We start from the raw sequence: 13,458 nt of genomic DNA on the forward strand, positions 1-13,458 counted from the left end.
TAAGATGATATATTTATTTTATTACATTGGAATCAACAGTTTCATTACAATCTAGTAGTAACAAAACAAAGGCAGAAACCATAAGTTCTATACTAATAAAGCCACACCCATTGAGGTTATTAATATTATGCACTCATTTCTAAAGGCTTAACAAAAAGGGCAAATACTAAACATAATAACATATATATGTACACAATAGAAGAAAACTTAGTAAGACCAAGAGGACCAAAGGGCATGATCTTCATCAGTAAATCCAAAGTTACAAGAACTTCCAGGGTGGTCAGAGTAATTAACATCTTCAAACTTGGGAAAGATATATGGTTGATGAGGGAAGAGGTTCTTGCTCAATTTATCTTCTTCATCTTGTGAAATATCTTGTTGATCTGCTTCAAATACATAAGAAGAATCACTCAGCTCCAGCATTGTAGAGTGAACACCATCCACATAATTATGAGGACTTTCAGAATCCAATATGTCACTCTTGGCTGAACTAATCTCTTCCTGTTTACAACCCTCAACACAAACCTTTGACCCTTCACCTTCCGAAACTGATTCAATCAAAGGCTTTTCGAGTGCTTCCTCCAATCCTTTTCTTTTACTTTCACCCTCTTTATAATCCCCTCCTTGTTGCTCTCTTACAAGTACCTTTTCTGTAAGGTTTGCCACCTAATTTGAAAAAATCACAAACATGTATACTATTAGGTGATGCAAGTAAAATGAAAGAGAAATTATAGGTATCTCCTACTCTATAGGTAAGGAAAACAAGTGTCACTTTCAATAATCGAACACTTAATCTTCTAGTCTTTCTAAGATTTAGCATGACCTTACCATACTAGACTAACGTCGTGTTACTATGCAGTTTCGGAATTGAACACATTAAGTTGATTACCTCTGATTTTAACTTTTCTTTCTCTTTGAGGAGGTCATCATAGTTGGCCTTAAGAGTGTCAAAACTAGCCTGCAATGATTCATATTCCTTCTCAAGCTGTTTAGTCTTCCACCGTGCACGACGGTTCTGAAACCAAATAGCAACTTGGCGTGGCTCCAAATCAAGATCCTTAGCTAGCTTAGTTTTCCTCTCAGGTTCAAGCTTGTTCTCCTCATCGAAGCTTTTCTCAAGAAACTGAACTTGATTCGCAGAGAGACGCCGCTTCTTCTCAGGTTGGTGAAAGTACACTTGGTCAACATTTTCATCAGGATCAAAAGCGGTGAAGAAGGATCTGTTATACCCTTTCCCTCCTTGAACATCTTCAAAACTCACCATGGATCTTGAACCTAAACCAATAAACAAAAAGGTTGTCTTGTCTAGTTAATCATGCTTGATGACGAATTTCAAATCCATTAATTTAAAGTTTAAAGCTTAACACCACTCAATATATATATATATATATAACTGTTTGTAAATTAATGTAAAGTACTCATATTTCACAACTTTGTTAAGTGCATGTTTGTTTATTCGTCTTTCACTTTAGATATATAATATATATATAGTAATAAGTTTATGATATTAATGAGAGTGGTTGTTACATAAGAAGAAGAAAGAAGAGAAGATACAAAGAGAGAGAGAATACATACGGACCTAGAAAAGGAGCAGATGAAGAAAGGAAATGAGAATGAAGAGAGTGAGAAGAAGTGGTTTGATTTTGATTCTGATTCTGATTGTGAAGTGAAAAAAGAGTCATATTGGAAAGGTTGAATTGAGTAGCAGTGTTACTAAAGAGACTCCTAGTTGTAGTTTATAATAAGTTGAAATTGAGAAAAGAGAATAAGAGATCTAAGATTTGTGGCGAAAGAAGCTTGTAATAATGATTTCAGTGATGTGGGAGGTATGAGAACAACGGCAGGGCATACCCATCACTCTCTCTCAGAATACCAATAGGGAGAGTTACCCAATTTCAAAACTAGTATGAATGGAGAAGAAGGAGATAGACACAGATAGAGGGACTGGTTTTCTTTCTATTTGTGGACCATGAAAACAAGATGGACCACTTCTCTTTAGCTCTATAATATCCACAAATATGAGACATAGAATAAAACATCATCATATATAAGTGATTTCTATCCCTATATATTCCCTTTAATGGGGAATTAGTATCACCTATCTCAAAAAGTTTATATCTCCATGTATCAGACTAATCACACATTCAACTGATATAAAAAATATATTTTATGTTTTTTTTAATTGACTTGGTATATAAATGATCTCCATTTTTAAGGTGACACCAAGTGTCTGCTTACGGTCATGCCCTTTCCGTAAATATTTATTTTATCTACTCTACAAACTCTATCCCCTCATTCATCATGTCACTTGTCCAGTTATATAAGCAACATACTAAGGCATAACTGGTAGTGAATAATGTAAATAAATCTATTCTATCTTTGCATAATCCTCTTCTTTTACTAGTATTATTATTTTCTGAGTTAATATTTAAAACAACTCTATTCTGGGATCTCATTTTTAATATTAGAGTAATTGGAGGGCTCATTCTTAAATCAGAATCATTGTAGAAATTATTTAAATTTATTTATTTTGTTATAATATTACTAATAAAATGGTTATGGTTGTGAAAGAAAGCAGGTTCAGAAAATGGTTACATTTTACTGCTACTAGTGCCACAACCACGACCGAATACTATAGTTGCACATTTTCATGACCCAGCCCACGTTTCAATTTGCTGACCCCAGATATAAACAAACTTTATGGGCCTCAATAGTCAAGACCATTTCTGTATATGTACTAATGACAAATGCCCAAACAGAATCATGGCAAATTGGCAACTTCTATCTACATTTTAGTTGTGATGAAAACTTCATTTTCCTACCCTTTCTATACTAAGGTTGAAGTTTTCATTTTGGAGTAATATTGTCTTTATTTTACAACAAAATTTCCCTTTCTTTTAGAAACAAGAATCTTTTGATCTATAGTTATAAAATAGTATAACCACCAAAACCTATAGTTTGTTTGGTCAAAATGCTAATGTTTGCCCACAAGCTACTCTCCAAAGTGGAACTATATTATCATCACTAACAAAAGAGGTAGTGTACGAACCAGTTTGGACCCATGGATGAGGGGCTCATAGGCTCATAGCCACCCAACTTGGATCATAAGGGATCAACCATCCACATTACTGTTCTCATCAGCTACATCCACATATTTTTATTTATAATCATGGATAAAGGAGACTCATCACATGGCTCACAAATTAAGGACGGTACTCGTAAAAAAGGATACACTAACATGCAGGGAATAGTGAATGCCCCTTTTAATATATTTTTGGTATTATCATTGCCCTTTGAGTAAAGAATTAATTTTTTTCAGGGTTTGTGGTTTTCTCTCTTAACAAATATCACTATAAGAAATCAAACCATTAACATTTTGATCATCTTGATGATCTAGTGAAGTCTTACACTACTAAACCAACAACACATTATTTATGCTCCTCTTAATATGAATAGTAGTACTAGTTCTCAAATGACCTTAGACAAATTGAAAGGAGACAAAATTCACATGACCTGCAAAAAACTTAGATGACCTGATAGCTACGAATCACATATACTCTTGCAATCAAATATAATTTACATGCCCAATTTCAAACATTAAGGATGTTTTGGATCATACATTTAAAATGGTCCCCTTTTTTTCTATTGGTCAAGAGGGATTGACTAGAACATGTTCTCTCTCTCTTTTTAAAACATGGTTAAGAGATGCTGAAGTAGACAAATCATTCATAAGACAGTGGACAAACCACTATATAGGCGAATAGGAGTGTAGGGCATGCTTGAAAAGCTTCTCTCTGACTTTATCTTCATGCTCAACATCATATAATTATGACCCTTTTTAATTTTATTTCCCACTTGCTTCATAAATATTTGTCCTATTTTATGGAACTCTAATAACCATTCCTTGTTAAGTTGTGAAGATAGAACACGCTGCATGGTTTGTTCATGCAATTATCTAACTCCACCTTCAACTCACCAACATGCATTATATCATAAATGACCACCACCTCATGTTTTAATATTTTTTAATCATATTGGATTTGATTATCATCATTTGCATTTACATTTATCATAACCATTATAAGCAGGAAAGATATAGAAGAAGTGAGAACATTCCAAGTTCCAAATAAATATGGAATGAAAAGTTAGTTCCCATTTTACTACTATTACCAAAATAAGAAATTCTTTCCCAACAGGAAGAGTTTTTTGTCTCATAAACAAAGGAAAGAAAATCAAGAAAGATATATATATAACGGTAGAAAGTGTCAACATCAACAATGTAAGGTACGTAAAAAGATCCAAGAGAATGAATAGTTGCTTCTTTCATAAAGTCTAGACTCTTCCCTTCGTATCAGAAATTATATTTCCTCATCTATAAATACAACAATGCCGTTTATCACTTGCAATATGTTAGAAAGTGCTCTCAATCAAGTATTTTATTTCTGACACCAATAAGATAAAGTGATATAGAAATTAATCAATTAGAGATGGTAAAGTTTTTCATCTTAATTTCCTATGTTGGTTTACTATAGTTCATATTTTAGTTTCTAGTACAGTATTACACTGTCTTTAATTAGCTTGTTTTAACACCACTGAGAAAAGTGTTATAGGATGAAGCACACGTTCATGTATGGGAAGGTTATGTGGATTGGAGGAACAGACCAGCCATAAAAGGACATCATGGTGGCATGATTGCTGCTTCCTTTGTTTTAGGTAATTACTTACTAGTTAGTAGTTAGTGCAGTCTGAACACATTTTCTCTTTTTATCTGATTTTATGTACACATTTAGTAGTTATTTAGTACATAAAATTTATATATAAATGAATGTTACATTACACTTAATATTGGGCTGTAAAATATCAATCATAATAGATTACATGTAATAGGCATGAAGTACTTCTATTGGCAAAAAGATGATAGAATCGTATGTCTGTGTAACTTTTAAATGAATATCAATCTAATATTTTATCGATGAACATGATTTACGATGCCGATAGATAAATATAATGAGATTAGGATTTTGTTATCACAAATCACAGGTGTGGAGGTATTGGAGAACCTGGCATATCTTGCCACTGCAAGCAACCTTGTATTATACATGTCCAAGTTTATACACTTTTCACCATCTAGTTCCGCCAACATTGTGACCAACTTCATGGGAACAGCTTTTCTCCTAGCTATCCTTGGTGGATTTCTGGCTGATGCTTTTTTCACCACTTATTCCATTTTTCTCATAAGTGCTGCTATTGAATTCATGGTATGTTCCTATCCCAATTACCCTTCTATTTTACATAGTATATTGGATTTTCTTGAAAAAGAGCTTCAAGACTATTAAATTAATTTGAATAGGTGTCTAAATATCAAGCACGTGTGAATAAAAATAAATCAATGGCTAATGAATATTTGTAAACTCACCTTACACATTATAATCATCAAGTTACCATAGCATTAGCAAACAAGCTTATTGATCACAGTCATAGGTATCATTTGCTGAAATGATGTGAAGGGAAACTAGATATATGTCTTTATTGTTGTAGCTTTGTAAATGGGTTCATCATTGATGGATTGCATCAAAGTGAGGAGCCCATCACCGACGGGACCGTAATATTATAGTTGCGATGATACTGAATCACAATGATATGGTCGCAACACAACTACATCTGATCACATAAAATTTAAAAACATGTTTTCAATGGTTGCAATTCAAAACTCCATTTTCAGTTCACATCGCAATGATCACATTTTGAGAGGCGTGTGTGACACCCACATGGTCATGATTTTGATAGTCTTCCAAATAGTACAGTGCTTGCCCCACCTCAATTCAAATCAAAACTCAATAAATAAATAAAACAGAAGATATTATGAAAATAAAGAGAAGTATGATAGTTATTGTGATTATATGCCACAGAAACAAGGCCAGTCTCAACTCTCAACCTTGACATAACCAAGTTCTGAGTACAATACTACAATATAACTAGTCCCCTCTGTAAAACAGTGAAACAAATGAACCTCTAACTGAGCCAATTTCCAAAATCATGTGATCTTGACATCATATTATTGATAATTTATCAAATAGAAAAACTTATCCAAGAAGCATGGATTTATCAAAAATGTTGAGTTCAATGAATTTCTCATACAATTAAACCACAATATGCAATAAATAGATAGATATATTTTCCTGTTGTTATGAAAGATTATAACAACTTCCATGTGAGATCCTATCTTCTAAACATGAAACTACCTAATGGAAACAGGGTCTACTAATGCTTACAATACAAGCACACATACCAACACTGAGACCACCAAGCTGCGTCGCAGTAACCGGCAACGGTCGATGCCAGAAAGTTCATGATGGAGAAGCAGTTATGCTATTTGCAGGGCTGTATCTGGTAGCACTAGGTGTTGGAGGAATAAAAGGTTCACTTCCTGCTCATGGAGCTGAGCAGTTTGATGAGAGTACTCAAGAGGGAAGGAAGATGAGGTCTTCATTTTTCAATTACTTTGTCTTCAGCCTCTCATGTGGGGCATTGATTGCAGTAACTTTTGTTGTTTGGATTGAAGACAACAAGGGATGGCAATGGGGTTTTGGAGTCTCAACTGCATCAATATTGCTCTCATTTCCAGTTTTTCTTCTTGGTTCACAAACATACCGAACCAAGATTCCAGAAGGAAGCCCCATCACAACCATGTTGAAGGTATACATACTTATGAATAAGTTGCCACTACTTAAATATATGGCAACTTCACTGTTAAGTGTTAACTATTAAGTAATGATTGATTTATCCAATATGTAAGAGATGAACTATTTATAATAATTGCTTAACTCTCTTTATCAGTTAACTTTTGATTATTTGCTGGCAGGTTATTGTTGCTGCAATTATCAACAACTGCAAAGGTGGGAATTCTACCAATGCTATCATGAGCATGGTCACAAGTCCATCCTATACAACTGAAATGGTTGAAGGAGAAGTGAATGACACTGAAAAAGAAGTGGAAGGTACTCAAACTCCAACAGAAAGCCTTAAATTCCTTAACAAAGCAGTGATGGGACCAGTGCACCACCCAATGCTACAATGCACAGTAAAAGAAGTAGAAGAAGTCAAGATAGTATTAAAAATTCTTCCTATATTTATTTCCACCATAATGCTAAACTGTTGCCTTGCTCAACTCTCTACCTTCTCAATACAACAATCAGCCACTATGAATACTAAACTTGGTCACTTCAAAATCCCACCAGCTTCTCTACCAGTATTCCCTGTCATATTCATCATGATCCTTGCCCCACTCTACAACCATATCATTGCTCCATTTGCTAGAAAAGTAACCAAAACAGAAATGGGCATTACACATTTACAAAGAATAGGAACAGGGCTATTTATGTCTATTGTGGCAATGGCTGTAGCAGCTTTAGTAGAAACCAAGAGAAAGAAAACAGCTCAAAAATATAATTTGCTAGACACAACTAAGCCACTTCCTATAACATTCCTATGGGTGGCATTACAATACTTATTCCTTGGTTCAGCTGATCTTTTCACATTGGCTGGAACAATGGAATTCTTCTTCACTGAGGCACCATGGAGCATGAGGTCTTTAGCTACAGCACTTTCGTGGGCCTCACTGGCCATGGGTTACTTCCTCAGCACGGCACTTGTGTCCATCATCAATAAGGTGACAAGTGCTTTTGGACACAAACCATGGCTCTTTGGTAACAACTTGAATCATTATCACCTTGAGAGGTTTTATTGGTTGATGTGTGTGCTTAGTGGAATCAATTTCATTCACTATCTCTTCTGGGCACACTCCTACAAATACAGATGTTTAACTAGGCTTGGATAATGTAAGGGACATAAACATTTCTTGTAACTTTATAAAAGTGTAATAATAAGTTGTAGTCCACCTTTATTTACCTATACCCACTAGAGTCAGCTTCATGAATGGATATATATTGATGTACTTACCTTCTAGTAGAATTATTGATTTAATAAGTGCACCGTTCAACTTTAAAATAGTCCATTGCACAAAATCAAATTGCTTTAACTATATGTATGATACTGCACACATTTCTTTTTATCTCTACCTATTTTTTATCATCTTTAATACACATTGTTCAAAAATACGTAAGAAACATTGCAAAAATATGACACTTCGATTATTTATGTCATTGCATTCTTGTAGTTCACACAATTGAAGTTCACATGTTATATGGTGACTGAGCAAAATATAAGTAAGAGAAAAAGGCTAACCAAAACACATAATATCCCAAAATTTATTATCAAATCTAAACATGTCAGGAAAACACTGATATAACATCTGCATCAGTTACTACATGCTAATAGTATTCTACCTCGCTGTCTACACTGCTGATTGCATTGTTATTTATCTCCTGTCACAACATCTAAACTTCTCAAGTTGATGAAGGAACTTCCCAATTCTTTGGCACTGGTCCAATATCATAGATAATTTCTCTGTGGCAAGACCATACGAGTTTTATAGCCTCTGGGGTTCCAATTCCTGCACCCCTAGGGTCCCCAGCAGGCCCAAACCTGCAATCACATTATTGTTTGAATTTAGACAAATTGAAGCATCGATGATCTTACGTACAAGTAGAACAAACACGAGAAAAATTGTACACTTACCAGTGATTTTGTGGTGCTCCGGTAGTCCTTGCTCTAAGACCAGCATAAGTAGTGCCATTTACTGTGTTTCCAATCACTTGCTGCATTTTTATGTTTCACCACAAGTAATAACATCAGATTGAGAAATGAAAACCCACCACATAGCTTAAAAGTTAAAACATAGTTAGGATAAATATTTCATAAGTAAATCTGAGTTATAAAATCTTGCCTGTAAAAAGAGAGGATCATTTGATACTACAGCAGCTGTTAAATGAGCATGCATTCTTTCCAAAGCATCCAACACAATTGGTAATTGATTGCTCTTGTAGTCAGTAATAATCTGAGAATATAAATTGAACATATTAATGTCACAAAGAGCAAACTGATACTGTATTGAAAAATAAAAGTAAGAGATATCTTAAAACTTTATTTTCATGTTCCAAGCCTTTTCTTTGCATACCTGAAAAGGTCCAAATATTTCTTTGGTCACGAGTTCATAATTGTTGTCCTTAACAATTTCCTCAAGAGGAACATAAACAGCAGTTGGTTTAATAGCACCATAAATTGACGGGATTGAATGGTCCTTTAAAGGCTGACCCCCAAAGAGCAGCTTTGAGCCTGGTATCTCGAGTAATTTATTCATGTGTTCTAGCATTGATTCAGTTGTAAACTGCAGATATGAGAAAAATATGTCAAGAATTTCAAATGAACTGAAGCTGTCTTATTGTAACATAAAGAGTAGCAGATAATTATTCTGAGGAAGATGCATGAACTACAGGGAAGTATGGATACCATATAAGAATGCTTATCTTGTAGAAGAATGCTTAAACTTCAAGAGGGCCACAGCAGTTTTAGATATTAATCCTCGGTCGATAGAGTAAAAGAACAAGTAAAAAGATGTGTATACTTACAGTGAGAACTGGGCCAATTGTCAAGTCATCTAGCTTTCTTCTCTCAGCAAGATCTTTCAACTTAGATATGAAGGAAGTATGAGACCAGTTCTGAACAAAGGAAAATTAAACTCCATGGAGTTAGTCACATTATACACGTCCATCTCCGTGAATTTAAGATATGTTTAGTACACCAAATTTACAGCTTTAGCTAGTTCTTGAGAATATATAATGGTGGAAAGTCCTCAAAATAACCATAGTGGCTGACCTCATGCAGAAATAGCAATGATTGTGCAGAGCACTTTTGACCACTGCATGCATATGCATCCTGGTCACAGACCCATGCGATGTAATCTTCCTGCAATCAAACAACAAGAGAGAAAATATTGTAGAACTGAAAGTTGAATCAATACATTCTGAGATCCACAAGATATAACAAACCTGTTCGACATCAGGGCCTAGTATTTTCCAGTCAAATCCAGCATCTTCCAGTTTAATTTTGCCCTTCAAATCGACAGCCAACTTCTCTGCCACTCTTGAACTACCAGTAAAAAGGGTCATTTGTGGATTCGCCTGTAAATATAATACTACATGATTCAATATACTCAGAAAAAGAACATGTAAGTACTAGATATAGATATACCACAGTATAAAGTATTTCAAAAGATAACAAATCCGGCAAATAAGGCTAATATGAGTTTAACCAATGTGGATCGTCAAAAAAGAAAATCGTTGAGTAAATGCCGACAACCAACCTCCTGTAAAAGCTTGTTCATTGTCTTCCCATCAGAATTGATGAAGTCAACATCTTCTACAGGTAAACCGCAGGTATGAAGCAGACGCAAAAATTGCTCCATGACAATGCTCACCTACAACAGTTTCAGTAGAACATTCACTATAGAAAGATTTGGATATGAAGTAAAACTAATATTTCCAACATCCAACAAAAGAATACAATGGTCTCTACCACATAAAGGAAATACCAACTGCATCAGTGCATTACAATTACTTTCCCCGATTGTAAACAATATTTCATGCAGTTTAGAAGCTAGCCTTCATGTATAGATTTTGTATTAGATGTAATGTAAAAAAAGTTTGCAACAATCAGTGCCCAAAAGACTCACCTTACTATCAACTTTAAGGACTGGCTTGTTGCCCATATAAAGTGCACCCATCAATTGAAGGACTGGAATCTCCAATGGAAAATTAAAAGGTGTAATAATCGCCACCTGCAGGACATACGGTTTTGAGATTACAGAAGGTGGGAAGGTGAATGTTTATGGTTTGAGGGGAAAACTCTGATTTTTCACTGACTAAACCAGACACTCATGGAAACACTGCATGACACCACTAGTCTAAACAAAATTTGATACCAAATAAAAAAACATTCTATTTGCATTTCCTTTTTAAAAGTAGAATTCACATCAATGGGACTTTAAAACCAAAAGTTCTCTTTTGGTACAGAAAATAAAACTGATTTGATTAAAGAAAGCATATTCATTATCAAGACTGAGCTCTTGTAAGCAAAAAACCCAAAACTCTAGTTCAAGGATTTGCCTTCCAAAGCGTGTAATTAATTGCAACCACATACAATGTTTCTTATCCTTAATAACCATAAACGAAATAAGCCACTCTAAGCATGATCGTCATGTATATCAGCCTGATATAAAGATGCAACTGAACCTTAATATGATATTAAAGAACCAGGGCCACAAAGTTATGTATTGCTGGGTTTTATTTTAGGAAAGCTGCTTTTATTTTTCATTTTTGCAATCTATCAAGAGTCTCCTAGAGTACTCTTAAACCTACTGCTTCCATAAATTTAGTTAACTTGCTTGATCAGGGTAATATATAAAATTAGCACAATCAACAATGTGACCAGTGGGGAGAGAGACAAGCAGATACTCTTTTTAGTCCTTAAGAATAGGTTATACAAATGTTAAAAATCAAAACCCTTACCGGACCATATGGCCAACGGAAACCGTGACTTTGCTGTCCAAGATGATTTCCAGGTACTGCAAAAGACCTTGCCAGGAAACGGACCTGTGGAGATGTTGTTAAAATGAAGCAAGGACAAAGAAGAAAACACGAGGAATTATACAAACTTTTCTAAGGAAATCATATAAGATAATGATTGAAATAAGAAGGAAAGTCACTAATATTTACCAATGAATGTGTAACTACCAATTACTAAGGAAAACATATTAGGAAATGACAAAATTCTACTTGGGATTTACAATCTTATTGCCAACATGTCTGATTTTGATGTACCTGATCTCCGCAGAAATTCTCCAAAAATTTCCTAGTTACAAAAACTTCCCCATGAGCCTGCTGGTAACTCTTCGGCGAAACTCTTTGTATAAGCCTTGTAAAGAAATCAGAAACCTGTGTGACATGCAGTATATTAAGTTTCCAATTATAATAGAAAAAAGAATGCTCTTGAAAACAACTAGTGACAATTTATAACTCACATAAGTAACAAGGGAAAAAGATAGGAAATGAAAAAGAAAATCCTCTCTTTAGTTCCAAATACCTTAGGAAGGGATAGCATGTGAGCTGCCTTAGTAGTTACATCTCCCAACATAAGATATCTGCAAAAGATTTTCAACAATGTAAGAATTGATGCCATAGTCTAAAGCATAAAATACTACAATGACAATGTTAATTCCACTATTTATGTAAAAATGATAGGTCTGTTACAGTAACAAAAAATTTCACATTCTTATCTTAGGCAGCTATATAATACCAAGATCCCATGTATTTTATAAAGCTTCTTATGTTCTTAAAAGGAAAATGGAGAAGAAATGTGGAGGACAATATGCAAATACCTTTCGGGCGCCTTAAAAGGATTGTGCACTCCATGTTTGGGGCAGCTGGACAAGCTTTCAACAAATGGCTGATCATACAAACAGATTGAAATTTTAGTCAAGAGCTCTGTCTCAACCCAAGTGTTAAATTACAACTAACTCATCTATAGCTTTCAAATTTAAATTCAGAAGAAAATGCTAACAAGATAAATATTTCATTAGGGAGCTGCACCTGAATGCCTGTTTCGTCGACTTCGGCAACTTTAATAAATGAGTCTCCATTTAAAGGATCCACAATTGTATTATAGTTAGAAGATCCTACCCATTTGCCCTGCACTGAAATTGAAAACAATACAATCAGAATGATGGTTATGGAAACATGGCACAATAAGTTTGATAACATTTGACATTGAAATTATGATCAGGGCATACCCAAGTTCAAAACTTCAGCAGGACTAGAACCAGATATCTTTTCAGCATCAACTGTGGCAAAGGATGATACATAGCTACAACATATTCGGAAAAAAAATGAACTTTTGCTCAAAAAACATAATAAGAAATGTATTAAAAATTACACACATACTAACTGTGCCATGTAAATTTGTTTAATAATTAAAGAATCACCGTTTCAACCTTAGATCTCAAATTCTCAATCAATATGGCAAAGCAAAAAGCAAATTTATTGATGGGTTGTGAATAAAAATACCGAGGGAGGTTGAAAGAAGCGAAAGTGTTGTATATGCGTTGAACTGAAGCAGCTTTAACTCCTCTGTTCACAACAAAGTTGAACATGATGATGTTTATGTTTCAAGAGAGAGAACACTCACTGAGTTTGAGTTAAGAGTTTGTTCAGTACTACAAATAATGCAGAATGAAGAATGAGTCTTTCTCTGTTTAGTTTCAAAACAAACAAAACAGAACATGCTACTAATATGGGCCATAGTTTTTATACTTAGGTCATTTTTACATCTCATACTTACGTGCCACCACGTAAGTATTCACCACCTTACCCACATTTATTGGGATGCGATATGATATTTTAGCATTAAGAGATTCTTTTATTAAATAACCATATCTCTTCATTCTTTTTGGTGATTGCTTATTGGGATCAGATATTAGCATTATGTTGATAATCATATATGGAA

General features: G+C 34.4%; 3 protein-coding genes across 6 annotated transcripts; 1 reads left to right on the top strand and 2 right to left on the bottom strand.

Annotated features, from left to right (window-relative positions):
* On the bottom strand, window positions 1–1,738 carry LOC109343984 (homeobox-leucine zipper protein HAT5-like). 2 transcript variants are annotated; one of them, XM_019582546.1, is made up of 4 exons: window positions 1,580–1,738; window positions 890–1,275; window positions 624–666; window positions 1–587 (listed from the first exon to the last, which is right to left on the bottom strand). In XM_019582546.1, the coding sequence occupies exons 1-4, from the start codon at window positions 1,680–1,682 to the stop codon at window positions 208–210; spliced, it is 912 nt and encodes a 303-aa protein (XP_019438091.1). In that variant the 5' UTR covers window positions 1,683–1,738; the 3' UTR covers window positions 1–207. The 2 variants fall into 2 exon arrangements, with proteins under 2 accessions (XP_019438091.1, XP_019438084.1); XM_019582539.1 differs by having other exon boundaries at window positions 1–666.
* Window positions 4,368–8,009, top strand: LOC109343958 (protein NRT1/ PTR FAMILY 4.6-like). Its single transcript, XM_019582498.1, has 5 exons — window positions 4,368–4,490; window positions 4,611–4,713; window positions 5,041–5,258; window positions 6,256–6,696; window positions 6,863–8,009. The coding sequence occupies exons 1-5, from the start codon at window positions 4,488–4,490 to the stop codon at window positions 7,835–7,837; spliced, it is 1,740 nt and encodes a 579-aa protein (XP_019438043.1). The 5' UTR covers window positions 4,368–4,487; the 3' UTR covers window positions 7,838–8,009.
* LOC109343966 (delta-1-pyrroline-5-carboxylate dehydrogenase 12A1, mitochondrial-like) lies at window positions 8,198–13,246 on the bottom strand. 3 transcript variants are annotated; one of them, XM_019582528.1, is made up of 17 exons: window positions 13,020–13,246; window positions 12,746–12,819; window positions 12,546–12,649; window positions 12,335–12,402; window positions 12,040–12,097; window positions 11,778–11,891; window positions 11,466–11,549; window positions 10,631–10,735; window positions 10,262–10,375; window positions 9,948–10,079; window positions 9,775–9,864; window positions 9,528–9,617; window positions 9,077–9,286; window positions 8,846–8,956; window positions 8,638–8,717; window positions 8,385–8,544; window positions 8,198–8,349 (listed from the first exon to the last, which is right to left on the bottom strand). In XM_019582528.1, the coding sequence occupies exons 1-16, from the start codon at window positions 13,103–13,105 to the stop codon at window positions 8,406–8,408; spliced, it is 1,659 nt and encodes a 552-aa protein (XP_019438073.1). In that variant the 5' UTR covers window positions 13,106–13,246; the 3' UTR covers window positions 8,198–8,349; window positions 8,385–8,405. The 3 variants fall into 3 exon arrangements, with proteins under 3 accessions (XP_019438073.1, XP_019438066.1, XP_019438056.1); XM_019582521.1 differs by having other exon boundaries at window positions 8,226–8,354; window positions 8,390–8,544; XM_019582511.1 differs by having other exon boundaries at window positions 8,226–8,544.

Source organism: Lupinus angustifolius, chromosome LG01 (genome assembly GCF_001865875.1).
Source record: "Lupinus angustifolius cultivar Tanjil chromosome LG01, LupAngTanjil_v1.0, whole genome shotgun sequence".
Lineage (NCBI taxonomy): Eukaryota > Viridiplantae > Streptophyta > Magnoliopsida > Fabales > Fabaceae > Lupinus > Lupinus angustifolius.